This window comes from Pempheris klunzingeri, chromosome 17 (assembly GCF_042242105.1).
Source record: "Pempheris klunzingeri isolate RE-2024b chromosome 17, fPemKlu1.hap1, whole genome shotgun sequence".
In the NCBI taxonomy this organism is placed as follows: domain Eukaryota; kingdom Metazoa; phylum Chordata; class Actinopteri; order Acropomatiformes; family Pempheridae; genus Pempheris; species Pempheris klunzingeri.
In genome coordinates this window covers 4685274-4707899 of record NC_092028.1, presented here as the reverse complement: position 1 = coordinate 4707899, position 22626 = coordinate 4685274, and the positions used below count along the sequence as shown (strand labels likewise).

General features: G+C 42.5%; 2 protein-coding genes across 2 annotated transcripts in view; one reads left to right on the top strand and one right to left on the bottom strand.

The window, feature by feature from the left end:
* The window catches only part of LOC139217353 (pyruvate dehydrogenase (acetyl-transferring) kinase isozyme 2, mitochondrial-like), a 188728-nt gene that overhangs the window by 109248 nt on the left and 56854 nt on the right, over positions 1–22626 (bottom strand). The window lies entirely within an intron of this gene.
* On the top strand, positions 1100–20769 carry setd1a (SET domain containing 1A, histone lysine methyltransferase). The gene is made up of 21 exons (XM_070847430.1): positions 1100–1115; positions 2164–2308; positions 2392–2490; positions 2589–2859; positions 3589–3725; positions 3864–4120; positions 4926–6648; positions 7309–8304; positions 8730–8897; positions 9249–9333; positions 9426–9568; positions 9898–9931; positions 10023–10212; positions 10368–10411; positions 11161–12458; positions 13418–13766; positions 13939–14120; positions 16639–16749; positions 17509–17628; positions 17957–18094; positions 18178–20769. The coding sequence occupies exons 2-21, from the start codon at positions 2171–2173 to the stop codon at positions 18349–18351; spliced, it is 6657 nt and encodes a 2218-aa protein (XP_070703531.1). The 5' UTR covers positions 1100–1115; positions 2164–2170; the 3' UTR covers positions 18352–20769.

Here is a 22626-nt window from a genome sequence, read left to right as displayed (position 1 = left end):
GTCTACTTGCCTGCTGTGTTAACTCAGTTTCCTCCTGGGATTCTCTTAGGCTTTAACTTACCTCTGCATGATTTTAGTAAACTAATACAAGGGCAAAGGATTACCACACTTTGAGAGAAAAATACTGATATCATAAAACCAATCAAACAATTTCATGGTGCTCCCTTGTGGAAACCAGTGGTTCTACATTTTGACTGATGTGTGTTTTTATTGTGATACTTAAGGGCTTTTTTCTTATCGATAATTTTTTTTTAAATGTCTACTATTCTGTGCCATTCATAATTGCAAGTCAGTCACAAAATGAAATGGATCCTCCTCAGCTGTTTATTGTGCACAATATAGGTCACAATAAACAGGACTTGGCGATGGAAGACATTAAAACACGTCTCTAGAGGTGTTTCTGTCAGGCCAGTTTCTGAATTCATCAGACAGTAGTTAACCACAACACTGTACGCTATGCAGTGGTACAATGTAAGTACATTCCATTTTTTTGCAACAGTTTATTTTAACTTTTTACCTTTACTTTTGTTAACTGTAAAGAATTGTTAAGATGAACCTACCTAACAGTATGTACAATAGTGAGTTATTAGCTGGTGATAGTTCTACTAATACTAATCCAATAATAGAATATGTTATAACACACTGACAGGAGCCATTTTGCTGTCTAAATGTGTACTTGTAGTAAATGTTGCTGGTAATATTTTTGCTTGAGTAAAATTTTGGGTGCATTTTCATTATGGCCGCGGACTTCATATGATAGTGATTTTCTATAAATGCCACACCAAATAAATCATTACAGCAGTGTGATAAAATCATCAGTTTGCGTTAGCTGTGTTGTCACTGATCAGCCTTTAGAGGGCGCTAATCACTTTCCGGCGCTTGGGTTTGTAGGAGCAGATTCAAACGTATTTTTAAACTGTGAAAAATTGGCCGGTAAAAAAAATCCACTAGTTTATTCACACATAATATTATTAATTTTAATTGTGTTGACACTGCCGTAGGTTGGTTTAGTGTCTTTCATTTTTTTTAGTTACTAACCGTCCGTAAAGAAAGTGCCGGTCTGAAAGCATGGGTTACATTCGCATACACTGATGGAGAACAGGCGAGGCTTTCAGGTTGGTTACGCGATGGCGGCTCTCTCAACAATATAGGGATTTTAAAGCGAAAACAATGGCTTCGCCGCTCGGAGAGGCGTGTTGTTGTCTCGACTAACTACCGGAATGGTAGCGGCAGCGTATTAGCTCGTCAGTTTTGCTTTAGCGCTGGGTCGGAGATGTCCGTTTTCTGTTAGAGACTGTGTTTTTCTTGTTCGTCTCCCGGGCCTGGCTGGAGCTGCCTACACTGTAGCGGCGGGTTGCTACTTTCGGATGAGCGGGCACTAGGTCTAGAAGAGGTGGGGTCTGAATTTAGACGAAGTGGAGGCAAAACTAGTCCGTAAAGCCCCTAAGAAAGGCACACAAAACGAATGCTACTGATAAAATGTTATTGATGAGGGCGGAGGGTTAGTAAGATCGGAGTTTGACTTCTAACTTGATGTTCTTGCTAGTTAGCATTAGCCAACGGCAGCGTCAACTTGCACTAGCTAAAGCGAGCAGGTATAAGTAATTTAACCTCAGTTAGCGCTATTGAATGCAAGAGCTACCGACGATGGGGTTCCCCCGGAATAGTTCTGAACCCGAATCATCTGCGTTTAATGTGAACCCTGTCTTGACGTTGGTAAACACAGTTTCTTTGCATTTTGTTGCTTCAGCTAGCATGTTGCTAACTGAACTAACTGGTCAGTGACGTAACGCTGGTCATTGTTTTGACAGCACGCAGCATCTTAGTCGAGGCTGAAAACATCCTGATTAGTATACTGTTTCATTCTTTACTTCTGCCCTAAAAATTACCATTAACGCACAGTGGCCTGGAAAGTTAACGTTAGGCTAATTGATGTGACGCAGCTCATCGTTCTGTAACGTTACCATACCGTGCACCTACTGCCACCGGCCAAATATACGTTACTCTGGCTGTAATTACTGCAGCATTTCAGATCAGTACAGCTTCATTCCGCAGATAATTTGTTTCAGTTGTTGCTCCTCGTTCTTATGATTCTGACCTGGTTTTGTCACTAAATAGTAGTTTCTGCAATATCTGAAATGATGGCTTTCCTTTGACACTCAGTTGTAGGATGGATCCAGACGGTGGGGCAGATACACAAAAAGCTGTCAGTTTGCAGTGGAAGAGCTACAAACTCGTCCAGGACCCAACCATTAGGCGGGTTACACAGAAAATCTACAGATATGATGGAGTACATTTCAGTGTGCCAGTAAGTTGATTTCCCATTTTTCCATAATGCCTTTGTGTGTGCCGAAAACTATCTTTGAACTGCAACTTGTTTAATTTTTCCAGGACTCTGGATTTCCCCCTGTGGGTGAACTGCGAGACCCTAGACCCCGGAGACTCTGGTCCAGGTATACAGAACTGTCCCTGCCAGTGCCGAAGTTTAAGGTGAGAATAGCTTGTTACCATTAGTTACACACATCCCAGTTGCTTCAGCTAACAGGATGACGAGTCCTTTATTCTCATTTTGCCATTTTTCTTCACAGCTTGATGAGTTTTATGTGGGTCCCATACCACTCAAGGAGGTGACCTTTGCTAGACTCAATGACAACATCAAGGAGCCCTTCTTGGCAGAAATGTGCGCAAAGTTTGGTGAGGTGGAGGAGATGGAGATCCTGTTTCACCCCAAGACCAGGAAGCACTTGGGCCTGGCTAGGGTGTTGTTTACCAGCACCAGAGGAGCCAAGGACACAGTCAAGCATCTGCACAATACTTCTGTCATGGGTAACATCATTCATGCTCAACTGGATATAAAAGGTAAGCAGACGACCTAAATTAGGCATAAGCATGAGCTGGTTCTAAGATACAAGTTATTACAATGATGCTTCAGACAATTTTCGGGGAGCTTTATATCTATGTTTGTACAGTGACAAATAATAAGCCTATAATAACTTGCAACCCCCAATACATTTAAAAACTCTGTCCTGTTAACACACACAGTGAAATAGAAAAGAAAAAGCAAATTTGTGTACTTTGAAGCACATAGTGCCCAGAGGGCTTGACTGCACAACCCTCTATATTTGTCATTTTGATAATTGAAATGTTTTTACTCTGTGCCAGGATCTTTCTACACATAGTAATTTACATTGTGAAGCACAATATGATATGTGTGTGTGTGTGTGTGTGTGTGTATGTGTATGTGTGTGTGTGTGTATATATATATATATGATACTGAAAATGTCAAAAAATATCTAAAATATCTTGCACTTCCTCTATTTACAGTTTTTAATCAAAATTTGTCACACATTCCTTGCCCCAATGTCCCACAGACTAATTGAAATCTGTTAATAATGTTTTGAGATGTCCTGCAAACTGACAGACTGAATGAGAGAGAAAAAACATACATTGGTTGGGCCTTGTTGCAGGCAGTTAAACCTAATGTAGTTTGTCTTAATGATGTCATTATAAGTAGATACTGTTTATGTCTGCGATGAACTCATTGCATAGCCTGAATTTATGTTTCTCTGACTTTTGTTTTTTATCCAGGCCAGCAGAGGCAGAAGTATTATGACCTGATAGTTAACGGGTCCTACACTCCTCAGACGGTGCCCCTGGGAGGCAAGGCTTTGACAGACAGGGTTCAGTCTCAGGCCCCAGCACAGCCACAGCCACAGCCTGACACAGTAATGTCACAGTATAATTGTCACCTCAGTTATTTAAAGATTATGTGAGAGGATAGTAACAAGACTTTCAATAGTTTCAGCAGCATTCTTATTAGTTGTTACCTGGACACATTATGAATCAAATCTTTTTTTCTGCAGTCATCAGAAATCAGGCGGCGGCTCTCCAGTGAGCTTGCAGTTTTGGCGGCAGGGGTCCAGGCCCTCACATCAGGAAACATTACCCCTTGCTCTACGGATACTGGTTACAGTGAACAGCGTCTGGACACCCCCCCTACTTCCATAACCGGTCCCTACACCCCAGGCTCCTCTGCCTCATCTCAGGGTGGTGGAGGAACACCGTACAGCTCCAGAACTGGGACCCCTTTTTCACAAGACTCGGGCTTCACCGGCGGCAGGTTAGTCGTTGATCTGTAGCATGTTGAGAGAGAAAGAGTTCTTAGCTGAATTAGTTTGTTTGGATATGTCATATTTTTCTCGTAGCATATGTCAGAGGTATTCTCACACATACTTACTGATAAGACTACAAAGGCAGTCCATCTTCTGACACCCTGGCAGCTAAATTAAGCTATTTAGCGATTTATAGTCCTCGTTTGTCCGTGATACTGGAGGCTTCATATAGAGATAGGATGTTTTTTTGCATTTGGGGAGCATTGCTGCCACTGTTGCATGCATTTAAGGAGGAACACTGCACAAAATTTAATGTGTGCCTGTAGCAAGCATTGTCTGTGTCATGCTTTGACAAGTGTAAACACACTTGCGACCGCTTTCAGCTTGCCATTGCCCTGACTGTGTTGGACTTGAAGAAGCTGCAGGACTATCATAGTCTCGCTCTTACTCTTTCTCTCTAATGTATACTCTAACCTACCCTCTCAATCAGATGTGCTTGGTTTTTGCAGCTGTTATGTTGCGTGGATTTCAGGGCACTAAGGGTTTTATTTCATTACAATAAGTATTTTGATATTATTCTGCATATAACATTCTGTTTGTACAATTTACCCTATCTCAGTTGGATGAACATTAATTGCTAAAATGACACAAATAAGTTACCTTTGACGTTACTGCTTTTGATCATTCTGCAGTGGGGGCATAGGTAGTCGGCAGGAGTAGGAGTCAGAGTCTGTTGTTGGATATTTGGGAATGTCAATCATGCTTAGTTCCATAAAATAATAATTTAAGATCAACTTCATTTGTGTCTTGCAGGCATGCTGGCTATAACACTGGCACTTTGGGCAGTGGCTATCCTCCTCAGGACATGCTACCATCCTCCTCCTCATCTTCTGCAGTTTCATCTACTGTTGGAGGATTCAAAGTGTCGCGTTACTCTGAGGATGCACAGGAACCTTCAGTGTATCATCGGGGTCGTCCTATGTACCCCCCAACCACATCATACCGTCCCAATGAGCCCCCATGCTACCCCCCATACCCCAATGTTGGAGGGCCTGGACCACACGTGGCGCACCACTCCTCAATGCCTCCTCCACCTCTTGGCACCCAATATGATCAACCCCCAATGTCAGACAGAGACCGGGACCGTGACAGAGACTCAGGGGGCCGCTACGGTCCAGGGGGGATTGGCTCCAGAAGGTCATCCTACCACCACCAGCAAGACACAAACTCTTCCGCAAAGTACCATTCCCATCACTCCCATCACCACTCAGATCGCAGGGAGGACAGAGGGTACCGGCGAGACAGCCTGGGCTCCCGATCAGGTGACCATAGCCATCAGAGACACCGCAACCACCACCATTCTCACAACCACCATGGCAGCAGCAGCCGCAGAAGGAGCAGCCATGATCGGGACAGAGATCGAGACAGAGACCGAGATAGAGACAGGGACAGAGACCGGGACAGAGACAGTGACTACTCCAACAGCTCTGACCCCAGATACAATTCTAACTCTTACCGCTCTTCCTCAAACAGCATGTCTCCTCCCTCCTCATTTTACTCTGCATACTCCTCCAAAGAGCCTGCCCCAGCCCCTCCTCAGGGATTGGACGTTTCTACCCGTCTAGGTAGCACAAGCCTCACAGAAAGGGGCTCTCTGCCTTCAGTAGGTTCTGACAAAGAGTACCACGCTGGTCACCACAGTGCTCTGGCTCCACCACCACCCCCACCGCCACCTCCCCTCCCACCTGCCTCAGTCATCACAGCAGCTGTAGCTGAGACCCTTGGAACACTGGACTTTAACCAGGAAAGTCCGGCCCGTGAAGAGCAGTGGACAAAGCCCAAACGCCGTCCCAGCACCCCACCTGCACCGCCGAAGACGCCCCCACCTTCTTCCCCGCCTAACCCCTCCATTGCTTCTTCCTCTACCTCCCCTTCTTCAACCTCCCTCCCCCACCATCTTCCCTCCTCTTCTAGCTCCCCACCCCCCCCTCAACGTGACTCTTCTTCCCCAGAGCCAGATTCCACTAATGAGAGTTTACCATTCGTCTACCACAGCAGCAGCCTTGACTCTCGTATTGAGATGCTCCTAAAGGAACAAAAGGCTAAATTTTCTTTCCTCGCCTCTGATGAGGAAGATGAGGAAGATAGAAAAGATGAGAAGCAGAGAGGTATACGTGCAGATGGAGGAGAGCGAAGAGGTGGGTCAGGTGATGGCACAGGGGAGCACACAAGTGGTAATCAGGTGGGAGACAGTGGGGAGAAGGACCACAGGAGGAAAGGAGAAAGAGACAGAGATGGCCACAGAGGCCGGAAACGGGGAAAGGGAGGAGAAAGTCGGAAGAGTCCAACTGTACTTACAGCAACCACACCATCCTCTTCCAACTACTCTTCCCACATCCTGCCCCAAGAGGATCCCCAGCCCCAGGTTGGCCTCACTGGGACTGGAGCCATGCAGGAGGAATCTACACAGGCTTTATCTGTTGATGCAAGGAGCAGGACAGGAGCACACACACCCCCTTACAATGGACAAAGTCAGGTAAGATCAGTAGCATGTAACAAAATGTCAGTGCTCATACTAATGATTCGCAACTGCATTTTGTTCTGACAAATAATGATTGTATTGGTTCTCACTTTGTTGCCAAGCAGTGCTAAACAGTGTGGGTGGTGAAGTAGCATATAGGCAGCTTATGAATTTAGCAGTGGAGAGGTAAAATTAGGGTGGACAGCTTATTTCTTTAGAACAATCAAATAAAAAAAAGTTTTAAAATGTAATTGGGGGTAAAATGTTTTTCAATATTATTTGAAATGCCCACACTCAAAGGAATACGCATACAAGAATGTACAGAGAGGACTGTTGTGATGGAAGAAAAATATGGGAGGAGAAATAACATTGTCGTCACAGAAAAACATGAAAAGGTTGCTATTATCCTAACTGACAAAATAAGCACAATGTGTATGTTTGGGTTTTTCTTTATTATAATTTTAGTTTCTTTAGTTAGTTGGTTTGTTCTTTGTGTTAGTGGTTGTTGCATTAATAAGCTGTTTTCTGACAGTACACTCCTTGAATCTGTGGTTGTGAGCTATCTTTACAGCCTCACTTTTGAAAGCATGGTTATCCCTGTGAATGGTGCTTAGACACTTTCAAGGTTTCCCTACTTAATTTTCATATAAAAGTAAATGTCTTTTTTTCTTTCAGTCCTCCCCTCATTCCTCAGGAGAAGACATGGAGATCTCAGACGAGGGGGAGGAGGAGGAGACTACCATTACAACGGTGACCACCCACCAGCCCTCAGTCACCTCAGGTTCCTCACCCTCTTCATCCCAGGCTACCATGCCTTCACAAACAACTGACCCCTCATCTTCACCCCCACCTATCTCTGACTCTGCACAGCACTTTGGCACCTCCATGCACCCTCCTATACCTTCTTACCCTCCTCATTTGCCTCCTCCACCTCCCCCTGGTTACTCCCTCCAGCCCCCACCTCCCCCAGGGATTCCTCCCTTGCCCCATATGGAGCTGCACCCCGAGTATCCCCCTCCCATGCCCCACCACATATATGACTATGCCACCTCTATGGAGCTGATGAACCAGTACAGCGGTGGTGCTCCTATGTCCTTCCAAATGCAGACTCACATGCTAAGTCGCCTACACCAGCTGCGGATGTCGTCATCCAATGGCACCTCAGGCCCTGGTGAGGCAGCCACTGCAGACTACACCTCCTACCATCTCCACTCAATGCTGCCACCCCACACACACCACCCCTATATGGACCAAGAGGGGAGCGGGGCGGGCTCTCATTATGACCAGGACCACCGCTACATGCCCGCCCACATGCCCTACCCATACCCCGATCCCCACAGCTCTCAGATACCACCCCCTCCACACCATGGCATCCCACCTCCTCATACTGGCTGGCCACCACATGTCTTACCACCACACTACCCCTCTTACATGCCACCTCCTGGCTATGGCACCATGCTGCCCGGGGATGGAGACGAGTACAGGGCTCCAAGAGAGGAGATGCCCATGCTGGCTGAAAACCCGCATGAAGCCACAGTGCAGATGGTCCTGGCCACTCTGATCCAGGAAATGAAAAACATCATGCAGAGGGATCTGAACCGCAAAATGGTGGAGAACGTTGCCTTTGCAACTTTTGATGAGTGGTGGGAGAGGAAAGAGACCAAGGCCAAGGTAAGGAAGACTAATCACAATTGTTTTTGTTTTTAAGCTTGCAGTTTTGGTTTTTGCATGAAGGTAAGAAATACTGATTCATCTACTTCGTTGTACTTTTTGGGGGGCTTGTTTCATAAAGAAATGTCCTTTGAATCTACGTTGAATGGGAAGTACTGTCAACATCTTTACTTACTGCATTTTTTCCATTTTCAGTTTGAAAATATAACCTTACAGGATCTTGATGCCTTATAACTGGCAAGAGGGTGTTGTGTTTTCCATCCTGCTGCTACCTTTACCATTATATGGCAGTTTGAATTTGCCCCCCTCATTCTTCAGTAGCAAGATAATGCTGCTGATAATATTGGTCTGGGATCATCATTACACTGTCAAATGGAAAAAGGGAATAAATACAGATTGTAATTATAAGTGTTTTCCTCCTTTAGCCTTTCCAGACAATGGTTAGGGGGGTGTCTGCCTTGCGGGATGATGAGAAAAAGGAGGAAAAGGTCAGTCGTCCTCGAGAGCCTCTCACATCTCTTGTGGATTGGGCGAAGAGTGGCGGTCTGGAAGGATTTTCTCTCAGAGGAGCATTACGACTGCCTTCCTTCAAGGTAAAAGCACCACACTGATGTTGGACTGTGATTCAACAAATTAAAACACCCACATCTACGTTTCTGATTTAATATGCATACACAATCATACATGTGTACATTTTCTTCCCGCCATCATTGCATGCCCTCAGTTTGAACCATTGTTTGCATTTTAAAAGAGCATGAGAGCATTAGCATGACATGACAGTTGTATATATTTTAGTCCTAATCACACTGACAGGACTCCAGGATAATGAACCATATATAAACAAAGAAATATTGCTTTTTGTAAAGTACAGAAGAACTATTCAGTTTATTCTTTGCTGTCTTTCACTGATTTCTAAAAAATATTGTCTGTGTCCACTTGTGCAGGTGAAGAGGAAAGAACCTCAAGAGCTTGAAGAGGGAGAAATGAAAAGGCCACGACCCTCAACCCCCCCTGACGAGGATGATGAAGGTTTGTGGACCTGATGTTAAAACTTTTTAATGGAAGGTTAGATTAATAGGTTCGCTTCATATAACTCCTAAAAACTGTTGTCTTGTTCCAAGCTGCTGAAGGGAGGATACCAGAGGGAGACCGGCGTGGAGCGGAAAGGGACAATAAGAGGAGGAAAAAGAAGCCAAGAAGTCGTAAACCATGGGAGCTTGGCAGTGAGGGAGAGGAAACATCTGATGGCTCTTCCACTGAAAAGGTGTTGTTTTTTTTTTTTTATTCAGATTTTATTTTAGATGTTTACTGTTACAACCCAAACTAAAGTACAACCCAAACTGAAGACCAAGAATGCATTGAAGTTGTGTGCATAAATGAAAACATATTATTTATTAGATGTATTCATCATATAGCAAATTGAGTATTATATGCAACAACTATGAATTTCAGATGCACGTGGTATGTAAGTAGCAAATAGTTGTTTTTTTGGTTTGTGTTAACGGGTTTGATAAGAATTGTGTTCTCACTGTTACCGATGGCTAGATGGCAGTATTTCACTAGTGTTGTAACCACAACCTTTTTTATTTGTAGGATGATGAAGAGGAAAGTGAGAAGGAGTCTGATGGTAAATCAATACATGTGATCTTCTTACTATGTTTTTATTTCTATGTTCGCTCTCTGTTCAGACAGTAATGATACCTTTTTTTTTTTTTTAGATGATGCCCTTAGTGCTGATAGTGATGATGAGAGCCTTTCCTCATCCTCTGAGGGCTCTTCCTCTTCAGCATCCTCATCTTCATCTTCCTCTGAAGATGAGGATGAAGAGGAAGGAGAGAGGGGTGAGAGTGAAGGGCCAGACACCATGGATGAGTCAACCATGGAGAGCACAACAGAGAAAGATGGCAGGTATGAACTTCAAAATTCTGTGTTTTGTCCATGCTGTCTTAAAGCATTGCTAAAGGGGATCTGTCCTCAGAAAACGATTTTGTCTGTATCACGTGATTAAATGTACTTTTCATCATGTCATTACTGCCATCTCTTCTTCTCTTCCATTTTTTCAGGGAAAATAATGCAGCTGCTGTTCAAAAGGCAGAGGTCAAAACAGGTCAGTCAGAAGTTCTCATCAGCATCATTAACAGTTGCATATCATATCAACAATGGAAAAACAAAGATAATTACCATCAACCACAAAGGTTAATCTTAAAGTTATAATTTCAAAGACCTTAAGTTAAATACATTTCTGTTAAGTAACTATCGCTGAATGAGTTAACACAACCATGATTGAACCTATAGCCCACAGATGAAAGCCATTTCCATTTGCAGTATTCTTTGGTATTACAAACTGGGTGCAGGTGGTGACATTTCCTGGAACAATCATAAGCAGGGCCCATCACTCCGGTGGTTGGTCTGCCAAAGAGAGTAGGCAGAAGTGGCATACTTTTTTCTCTTCTGTCTGCCTGCGATACTAGTGAACAGTTACTATGCCCGAACAAACAAAGAAAAGATCAATTACTACAGACGACAAAACTTAATAAACAAGTGCAAATGCAAGAAAACAAAACACATTTGACGCTTGAAGGAGTGGCTTTGACTGTCTTCATCTGAAGCGCTGATGGTTTCCATTAGTGAGGTAGCTGTTTGGGATCTCTGATAGAGTGAGGCTCAAAACATGTGTAATTACTGCTTATCACCGTAAATGCAGCCAAAAAGAATGAAACAGACCTTCAAGCTCGCTAAGATCTTGGTTGAATTTTTGCGTGTTGTTTGCCTACACTGTTTGTTGCAGCTGTTTGACGGCTTTAGAAATTGTTCCTTATGTTTAGATCACTCTTTCAATTTCTCATTTTCTTTCAGGTGAAGCCAAGGAGAGCAAGGCAGATACAACAGCAGCACCTACCAAGCGTCCTCCATCACCCCCATACCCACGTCCTTCATCCCCTGTTGTTCTTGTGCCCCCTCTCAAGAAACGCAGAAAGACAGTTTCCTTCTCTACAGGCGAAAACGACAGCAAAGCACAGCTGCCAACTGCACCGCTGTCTCCATCTCCCTCACAATTGGCGGGTGAATCTCCCCTCCTCTCCCCTGGCAGGCCCACAGACTCCCCCATCAGTGCTGCCCCAACCCCTTCAGCTCGCCCCACCCAGGGTATCCAACTACTCCCCTTTGCCTCCAAACCTGGTGAAGGCAATGCCCTCATTGTGCCCCCATCTGGGCGGACGCAAGAGTTCGACGAGTCCAAAAAGGGACCACCTGTTTCACCTCAGACCACCCCTGTCAAATCCCCTGGAAAACGAGGTGCAGTTAAAGACTCCCCCAAATCTCCTGCCCCTCCTGTTATGGTGTGCCGCACTGTGCAGAACCTGCCATTGGACCACGCCTCTATGTGCAGGATGGCCTTCGAGGAGGCCCCTCCTCCACCTCCCGTCAACAAACGGTCCAGAGGCAGACCCCGGACAACCAGTTTGTCTGCGTCTTCCTGTCACTCCCTCAAAGACGAAGATGATGAGGAAGAAAGTGAGCAGAGGTTAAGACTCAGAGAGCAGCTGGGGGCATCAAGCCTCCTACAGCTGGCCTCAGCGTCAACCACTGACTTGTCTGTGTTGGCCGACGTAGCCCTGAAAATGGACCCTGATGCTGGGGATTCAGAGGAGACTGAGACATCTGATGAGGCAGAGGAGCAGAAGATGGAAGAGGATCTCTTCTCCCCAGAGTCACTGGCCCTGGTTATTAGCCCAGAGGGTGTAATTGTCGTTATGGAGCACAACTACTGCAAACCCCCTGTTCTCTCAGTACCACCTGCTACCAAAAGAACTTCCTCTAAACAAGACTCCTCTGTCTTGCTCCCAGCAGACCTCAACACTATTTCTGGGGTTCTTGAGGCACCAGAGGAGGTCATTGGAGAGGCACTACCATCAAGGGGAGACACAGGAGAATACTTATCTGCAATGGGAGTTCTTTGTGAGACTGAGGATGTTGGGCAGCCTGCAGCTCTACCTGTATCGTCAAAGAAGGTCACTGTCGGCAAGGGTTTCGAACTTGAAAAGGACAAGAGCAAAAAGAGAAGAAGAAAAGACAAAGAAAACCTCGAGGTTCAGCACACAAAAAAACAGAAGGAGCAGCCAGGCAAGAAACAGAGGAAGAGGAAATTACAGGTGCGTGGGACGTTTGCTTTGTTCCTGTAAATGTTGTGGATTTCTTAATCATAGATGCTGTGTCATATGTAACAATATGTCTAACACAATAGAAATGACTCCTTGAGTCATGACAATGACTTTTAGGTGTAGTTGTGACGCCTAACTTATGACGTGTTTTGGTAATGCTTACATGTATTTTAATGAGGGGAAAAAAACAACTGGTTTTATTTTCTGTCTCATGCATGCTCAATGCCCCAACTTAATGAAATTATATAAAAGCTTTTTTAAGAAATTCTATTTTCAAAGCTAAAAAGCACTTTTTAAACTGGCAAATTTATATTGTCAGCAATGTGCTCTGTCTGTATTATGCATGGAGGATTCTGGCCAGAGGATGGTTTTTTTTTGGAGGAGCAGGCAGAGCAGATGTTGTCCTGTGCTCCTCTCAAACACTAATCAAAGTCCCTTGATGATATTCTTATGCAGTGAGTTTTTACCTCACACATGCCTGGATGATTATGCAAGTTGTCCCTGGCTGGAAAATCAACTATTTTGCAGTGTATTTTTAAAATTCAATGCATGACAAACATGAAAAAAATCATGCATATGACTGTGTCTCCTCTGTTGTGATCAATGCAGTGATCAGATGATGGACCAAACAATACCCTACCTCATTAAGTGTTTGTTCTTTGCTGTGTAGAACAGCGCTTGTCTCCTTTGAAAAATAAATGTTAGATTTCATTAAAATTTAATAACCCTGCATTTATACATACATTTTGGTAAATCTTTCAAAATGTAATTCATTTGGTAACAAAATTTAGTCATTCGGCCAATATAATTTAATGGATCAGGTGACTGAAAGTGTGCAATAAACATAAAAAGTAAAAGGCAACAACATGTATGAACATAACCTCAGTGCTTGTCCGTACTTACGTTCTTTCACAGTTCGTTGGTAATAATATTCCTCTTCCTCTCTGCAGGACTCTGAGGAAGATGTGGATGTGGAGGAGCTTGAGTCTGGGGAGCTGTCCAGCTCAGACACAGAGGACGAGATGGTTGAAGAGGTGAGGAAGAGTGAGCGCCTCTTTCTGCAGGAGGCAGGGGTAACAACATCTCAGCACTGGTCAAAACCTGTCCCCGCACCCGAGCCACCAACCATGAAGTTTGACAGCCGCAGTGAGTTTGAGCAGATGACCATCCTGTATGACATCTGGAACTCCGGTCTGGACAACGAAGACCTGATGTTGCTGAAGAAGACGTATGAGAAGCTCTTACAGGCCGACCACAGTTCTGACTGGCTTAATGATACTCATTGGGTCCACCACACTAATATCCTTATCAATGACTACCTCCTGCATTAAATCTATCTGTGTTTTAATCATTAGTAGGATATGTATTTATTTATTTATTCTATTTGTTTGTTGTATGAAATGTTCATTATCAATCTTCATTATCACTGTATGGTTTGTTTCCCGCTATTGCCCTTGACCTTGAGCTGCACTAACCAATTTGCCGAACCCTCGGCGTAAGAAGAAGAATGCAGGTGGACAGCTTCGTGAGCATGTTACTGGCTGTGCCAGGAGTGAAGGCTACTACGCCATCAGCCGGAAGGAGAAGGACGTCTATCTAGACCTGGACCTTCCCGAGCAGGTCATACGGGAGGTGGAAAATGTTGACAGCTCGGTAGGCATACTCCCAATTTAATTTTCTGACTCTGTGCTCCTTCGGTCTTTGCATTATATATAAGCATATATTTCCTTTAGCACCACTGTGTTCCTATTGGGGGAATCACAACTCCAGGAATTTCTCAAATGATTTTGCCAATTACTTTTAAATTAAACATTATCAAATAAACAGTTGAGATACTAAGATAAAATACTGAATATACAGGATATATATACTATAAAGGAGAGTGCAACAGATACTGCTCTTTTTTTAAGTTTGGTCAGTCCATTTCCTAGAACTTTCCTAGTACTTTGTGTCCAGCATCAGGCAGAGGTACTTGGGCTTACCTTGGGGACTTAATGTTCCAACCATTAATCTTGATAATGGCAAACATTTGAGAGGTCTGGTTTGTTCGCTCCTGCAGTTGTCGACGCCGCTGTTTGTTACTGGGCAAAAGAGAGCTGGATAGAATGCAGCCATGGCCTGCTGAACCTTAGGTAGGGAGTAGGTTGAGTTTGATTGTTTGGAAACTTGAGGGAAACAAATGTGAATGCTTTCAACAACAAATGTGATGTTGTTGAAAGCATTATATTGTCCAGCTGCTGGCTCTGGCAAACGTCAGGGGGTCCACTGTTTGCTGAATGTGGTTAATATGGTTAATGTGACACGAAGGAACTGAATTGGCACGGAAGTATGGAAGTACAATAGGCCCACATTTGGATCAGATTACTTGACCCTTTTGGAGGTTGGCATAATAAGAGAGGCTTTCTAAAGGGTAGAGATAGATGTTGAAAAGGAAAGAGATGTGGCTTTTTCAAACAGCGGATTAGCATAAAATGTCATAACGTAACCTTACAGCTTGTCAAGTCCAGAGGTTTTGCATATTTAGATGAATCTGTAACAAAGTTATTACAGGAGACACTTCATATCTTTATTACTCCCAACGGATAACATCAGTCTTTTTTATCCAGAATCACATATGAGAAATTATCTGAAGTGGAATCCTGTCTCTGCAGTGGTAGACAGGAATTTGATTATGAGATGGTTTAGAAATACAATAGTTGGTAGATATATACATTTATACTTTCTTCTAAACCACCAGTACACTTTCTAGGAGAAGATCTGTGCTAGAAAGGTGCTATACAAATTAAGTTACTTTTATTAGAAGACAAAATGTAATATGTTGATGTTGAAATTAAATGAGAATTTGCACATTTTACAAGTAAATATAAACTAAACTAAACTTAAAGTTGGCATCGACTGAAGCAGTCTTTTAGACCATTGACCATGACAGATGTTTAAATTCTCTAAAGGACAGTTGGACAGCTGGAAAGCTTGTCCCAAATGCCTCAACATTGCCCAAACCTCAGGTAAAACAAAACCTTGACTTTGTCGATAAACATTTAGTTTGCCAATTTCAGACATCAGGAGTGACAGCCTCCAGTTAGACTCAAAACTGTTGTTTGTCAAGGTAGGAACACTTTGGTTATTTGCAAACACAAGATGTTTGGTGATGGTGTTTGAGGGGAAATCAGCATAGATGTGGTGTGTTCCTATGCAAAACTTCGATTTCCCAGTAATCTGTTTTCCATTCTATCTCTGTGCTGTGTCACCATGGAGAAAAGCATATTTCTTATTATTCAGGACACACAAAATTAAGATTTTTTCCCTCACTGCTTATTGTTTTGATGTAACTTCAGTCATTTCGGAGGTACAGTATAACTGACTCGGCACAAAATACGATGTAACTGGACACCACATCAGTCAGCATCTTTGATGTACTGATTGAAGTAGCTCAAGAACTTTGAGGTATGTGCTCTGTTTTGAGGTCTGTGTGCACCTGGCCCAGGTGCATGTTAATGTGGCTTAGTCTACCTGGTGGTCTGTCTGTGGACGAGTAAACGCTGGAAATGTTTTCAAACCACAGGCTGATGGTGTTCTTGAGAAAGGGTTCAAATTATGTAGTGGTAAGCACTCAGTCTTTTAGATTATACAGCTATCCAGGTGGATGGATGCCATCCTCCTTCTCTTTGGTGTGTACTGTTTTTTGCTGCATAATTAATGTGAGACATCTTTTTCTTGTAATGACCGTTATTGTTGTTTTCTATGACTACGCTCACCTTTCAACGCTTGATGCAAAGCAACTGCAACATAAATGCTTTGATCAAATGGATGGTTTTAGCCTTATATACACAAAATGCAAACTGACACAGACAGTTGGTGTGTAATTTAATCTATATATTGTTATTTAGAAAATCTCATAAGGGCACAACTTCTTAAGGATTATAAGGGTTAATACGGATATATGGATTGTTGATGCTGCTGTAACGATGCAATTTCCCAGTCTGGGATCAATAAAGTCTATCTCTCTATCTAACAATAAGGCACGAGCTATAATAGCCAATGACTACACAGGTAATACTTGTTGGAAGGATACACTTCTAGACAACAGAATTCAACAGAATTAGTAGGCCATATGATAACATGAGATTGTGTTTGCCCCTCTTTAATGCCCTTGCTGTTTGTTTCCTGCCAGGGAGTTAACCGGGTGCTGTCAGAGAGACGGTCAGAGCAGCGTCGCCTCCTCACCGTCATTGGTACCACAGCTGTCATGGACTCTGATCTGCTCAAACTCAACCAGCTTAAGGTATGGCCAATTACAGCCATTGAACCACATTAGATTAGATTAGATTCAACTTTATGAAATGCAGTTTGGCATCTAACCAGAAGTGCAATTTGTAGAAAAAGTGCAGAAATATATATAAGGTATGTACAGAATATACAGAATTACAGAATTACAGGTGCTATATACAGAGTAGTGCTATGAACATGTGTGCTAGTAACTACGGTATAAATATAAGAAAATATAAGAAAATAATATAATATAAGAAAATAATTAGAAAATTTCCCCCTATGGGGGATAAAATAAAGAAGTCTAAGTCATAAATATGCCACATACCACATGCACCCACTCAATTGCATTGTTAAAAAAATATGACACTACCAGTGCCCTTGAAGCAACACCAGTACAGTACTTCATTCTATACCATTGGCCATTGATGATGAAATCAAACTTCAGCACTGAAACACAGTGATGTGTAATTAATGCTCACTTTGAGTGGCGGATGCATTAGTGATAAGCTTACAGGAAGTTAACCTTGATATGCTCCCTTCGCTAGCAATTTTCTAAAGGGTGGTGGTCAAGTCTTTGAGCATTAGTCATTTTGCACTGGAGCTGTGATAAATGCAATCCTCTTACAAACCATAATGATGCACATACTTAAGTTAGCATTTTCTAGATGCTTGGCTAGAGATTCCTGATAACTGGAAGAATGTATTCGCCTGACGGCCTGCATGCTTTATAAAATGTTTACCCATTGTTACAATGAGTCTTTTTCTTCTGCAGTTTCGCAAGAAGAAGCTTCGTTTTGGACGCAGCAGGATCCATGAGTGGGGCCTGTTCGCCATGGAGCCCATTGCTGCTGATGAGATGGTCATTGAGTATGTGGGTCAAAACATCAGACAGGTACTGCTTCCAATCTGTGTCAGTCTGTGTTGTACCACTGATGATATCCAAACAAAACTTTAGGCATCTCATGCAGTCAGTACGTTGTCCTAATCTCTTTGTAGAGTGATGAGTTCCAACTTCAAAAATAGTAAAACATGCATGATACATTTGAAAGCATTCCTTAAAGAAGCATCCATCATCCCATTATTGGTACATTATAAAACAATGTAAATATGACGCCACAAGTAAATTAAATGTTACTCATGCGCCTTTTTAGACGCATATCCATTTCGTTGGGTTTGGTGTTAACATAAGATCAGTCAGCAAATGTGTGTCTTGTGTCTAGATGGTGGCTGACAATCGGGAGAAGCGGTACGCACAGCAGGGCATCGGGAGCAGCTACTTGTTCAGAGTGGACCACGACACAATTATAGATGCCACCAAATGTGGCAACCTGGCACGGTTCATCAACCACTGTTGCACTGTGAGTGTGAACCTGACTAATTTCATCTGTAATTTATTTCTGGAACTATTCCTTATCAGTCATATGTTGTTTTGTTCCTTCAGCCAAACTGCTACGCCAAGGTTATCACCATAGAGTCCCAGAAAAAGATTGTGATCTACTCGAAGCAGGCCATCGCAGTCAATGAGGAGATCACCTATGACTACAAATTCCCTCTGGAGGAGAACAAGATTCCTTGCCTGTGTGGAACAGAGAACTGCCGTGGGACACTGAACTAGTGGATGTGCTTCTCTTTCTTGCTATTCATGGCCAGCCAGACCCAGACAACCCCCTGGTTCACCCTCCTCAGAGTGTACCTCAAAACAAAGCCACCCTCCAATACCCCCTGCCACTCCTCCAGATGGCCTCACAGCCATCCTCACAATACCCAGGAAACAGAGACACACTTGCACTTTTCAGGCACATTTTTCATTTACCTGGCAGTTTCGTAAGCCAGGGGTTTGTGTTACCAGGCATGTGAAAACTATAAGGGGGGCTCTGTTTCACCATTAGGTCTTCTGTGGCAGTATTGTTGGACAAACGCGAAAGGTCATTTGAAGGAAGACAATGAAAAGTGAAAAGAAAACACTGGTATTTTATGTCTACGTCAGCTCACATAATTTACAGCCTGGATCACTCTTAGAGTGTCAAATCCCTCCCTGCACCCACACAGATCCGCACATAGACGCACAGGAAAATCAGACAAATTCAGGGTTTTTAAAAGCGCTTGGTAAGGGCGCACTTTTAAAATGACAAACTTCAATCAATTTGGTCTTCAGTTATGCAAGATTTCCAAAGTGTGAAGATTGTTTTGGAGCTTTTTTTATTTCATTTCATAGTATTATATATTAATATTACTATTGCTGTTATTAATGGTATTTAGTTGCATTAGCTGTAAGCATCTTACAGTGAAATGAGCTTCAGTGTACCCACCCATTGTCCCAGTGGCTTGTGATTCACCAGCCCTATAAAACTTTTATTTTCATCCTCCACCATGCATTACTCTCCTAAGTTGCCACAACCTTCTGTGTAAAATCATTTGAAGTACAGTTTTAACCCACAGTGAAAAGTTAAAGGAAAACTTTACCACTTCTTCTGTGTCCAATCAAGTGTTGATGGTAAATAGTAGAAGCAGTACTTCTGTGCGTGCTATATTGACCAAGAATGCCGAGATATTCAGCTTGTGGAGCCGTGCCGGCAGTGACTACATTTACCATGATGCATATGCACGAGCTTCTGACTCCCAACCCCCAAATCCTCTCCACTCCGCCCTCTCGAGGTTAGCGCGGGCAGCAGACAGCTCAAGAATGACAAAAACAAGACTCCAACAAAAACTGCTTGAAATTCATCTCATCAGAACAGGCTACTAAGCCAAGCAGACAGAGCCTGTAGTTGTTCCTGGTCACCTATGACTCCAATGGCAGCACAGGTGACCAGGAAGTGCAGCAGGAGAATTCTGTTGCCTCGGTCAGTATAGCATACACTGAGGTATTTATTTCATCATTTGACAACATTTTACATAAAAACACTGATTGGACAACCATATAAAATGTGGCATAGATTCTCTTTAATTTGTACCTGAAGATGTTTTATTTTACATGGCTGCTGCATTTTGGTCTGCAGGATTAGCACAACAGAATTGACCTGTGTTTTTTATTTTTTGTTTTTTCCCTCCCAGTTTAAAGCTTTCCACAAAAGGACTTGTTAGAACTCATTAAGTATTTGTGTGCTAGGAAACATGTCTCGTTCCTTCCATCGTGTTCTTTCATTTTATTTAAACCAGCAAATGTCCGATTCCTGTTTCAACAGTTGGCAAACTGCAAGTTCTCCTTTCTTCAACCGTTAAAGCAAAGATTACCACCAAACTCCTGCAGGTCCTAGTAAAAATGTATGGTCAGTGTTTAACTTAGTCTGTGTGCTGCAAATGTTTTTAAAAGGCACATTTATTTGATTAGATCAGGTCTTGTGAGTTTATTTAGTGTTAAAGTTTCTTTTTCCCCTGTTTTGTGGGTCTTTCCAGAATGCCTAGTATATATTTTATTTAAGTGTGGAGTCTGTTGCCCCACGTAAAACATCCCTCCCTGAAAAATGTATCAGCTTAAGGCAAACAAATGTTCAGCTTGTTATCTGTTTGCAGTGTAGATGGGTGGAAGTTATATACACATAAGCCTCAGCAGGTTTGTGGTACGCTGCAGACAGCAGGATGTATATGGCCCTTGTGTTGTCTCTGTTTTTCATATGGCTATGGCCGTCCAAAGTTTAACTTTCATTTTGAACTTTTAAATAGCGGAAGACTTTTTATTTGTTCCCTCCCAGACAGGAAAATGTGTAAGATATTTTTGTTGCAATGAAAGCCTTTCAGTACAAACAACCCTCTTTACTACAGGATAAAAAGATGAAAGGAAAAAAAAAATCAAAGAAGTACATGTAAATATTGTAGAGGTGTTTGTTTCTCGTAGAAACACACTGATTTCAAGCTGTAAATATATTGTTCCTGTTCCTCTCTCTATGAGGAGGAAACATGTACATACCTTCCATTCATTTATTTTTTATTGTTTTTTTCTTTTAATTTGATGATTATTTTAATATTATTTGCAATATTTCTCTTGTATTAATGCGTTGGACCCTTTATTAATGGTGCATTAAAATATTTTTTAAATAAATGGAAACCTCATGTTGTTTTTCAATAGCTTTGTGGCCTGCTACTGTTAGAAGCACTGAGGTACGTCCAGTGTTGGAGGATTATGAAGAGGACACTTGGTGTCTGTATCCTGGTAGTCAACTGAAGTTCTTTACATGTGAGATGGTACATATGAAAAACTAGCTGATAAAATGCGGTGTTTCAGCAGGAAGTTGCTTGCACAGTGGAAACTACAAAGTCCTATTTCCTCCTTCCTCCGTGTTGTACTCTGCTCCAACTATGCACCTGCAACCTTGTTTACTTCCTATTTAGAGAAACAGGAGAGGAGGTGCTGAAGTCTGACCTACAAAGACTACATTTCATAAGTCACCAGATGACGGCAGGAAAGAGTGATCTGAGTTAAAAACAAGTCTGTACATCTGGGTGACACACTGTATTATTCTGTTAAACTCAGCTAGATTTTTACAAGTAAAGCGCACTTATTACCAGAACTGAACTCAAGAGCTGGAAATAGTGTTTCACTTGTTTGTGGGGGAAAATGTTACTTTTCTGAGTCACAGGAAGGCTGGCCAAAACTGGAAATGGCAGGATATTGCTTTGCGAAGTCGCATTACAAACCCATACTGCTTGAACGGCACGTTTCAACAAATTATTTCTTTATCGTTGCTGGAGTGACAGCAGTTGTTCTGAAATATTCTGGTCAAGAACCCTTGAATTGATAAGATACTGTTCCATTAAATCCCACCTGGCAGTGATTTGATGCAGAATGAATTGCAGAAATGGAACATTACAATAGAGCCAACTATGTGTGATCAAATAGCCCTGCTGATTTTACACATTACATCATGTGCCTCGTGTAATGTCACTGGAGGCAGTGTTGGTTAGAGTTGAAACTAGTTGAAACTGAACAAGGGCGTGGTGGTGGAAATAAATGAGCTCACCAGACCCCTGTAGCCTGCTCCTCCTCTCTGTTTGAGGCTAGAGGTTCAAGGCTACATCAGCTGCTACAAGCAGAACACTTAACAGAACTGTTGACTGAATGAAACTGTTGGGACCAAGTTGTATTGTGGGGCAAGAAAGACATTCATGAAATCATAGGCATCTAATCAAGATAGCTGATCGATTTTGATCCTTTTTGGCCATCATGACACCACCAGTGCTCAGAGCAGAACTAAGTCACTGTTGAACAGGAACTCGCAACGTCTGCAATATTTGAAAGTAAAATGAAAATGATAACAAGCTAAATAAGAAATGACCCTTCACCTCTTTTCCTCAGTTAATGTGTGACTTCCAAGCAGCAAAGTGCACTGGCCTTGACAGAGGGTAAATACCCAACTATGAGGTTATATCAGGTCATCAATTACTCTTCCAAAACTATCATCCAAGGATAAAAATCACTCAAATGAAGAAAGTTTAGCCAACATAATGAAAATCTGTAGCCAGTCATTGATAATTATGTATTTCCACAGACACAAATCAAAAAATGCACTACAGAATGATTTCCAGGGTGAATAAATATATATGTATATGTATTATACAAAAACTGTATCTATTGTTTTATTTTATGTTTAATTTATGCATTCCCTAAGAATGTTAACATTTGTGTGTGTTCTATGTGTGTATAGTATAAAGTGACCATAACTTTGTTGTGGTAGTTGTTGCTTACCGACGCCGTATTTTAAGAAACACGTTGGCTTTACATATCTGGACATCTTGGACTCTTCAGTTAGACATATGAGAGAAGATGCACATAGACAATGCCAGCTTGGGCTCCATCAAAGCTCTGGTTGTAATATTTTGTGCTGTAGCTTTCATTTTATACAGTATTTTTAAACCTGCAGCCAACAACAACAACAACTGATGCTTATTTGTG

What these genes read in the sequence shown, in the direction of transcription:
- setd1a (XM_070847430.1), top strand. Translation starts at nt 2,171, where the DNA reads ATGGATCCAGACGGTGGGGCAGATACACAAAAAGCTGTCAGTTTGCAG. An exon ending in AAAGGCAGAGGTCAAAACAG is followed by an intron (nt 10,412 to 11,160) that starts GTCAGTCAGAAG and finishes ATTTTCTTTCAG; the next exon opens with GTGAAGCCAAGGAGAGCAAG. An exon ending in TGGGTCAAAACATCAGACAG is followed by an intron (nt 17,629 to 17,956) that starts GTACTGCTTCCA and finishes TCTTGTGTCTAG; the next exon opens with ATGGTGGCTGACAATCGGGA.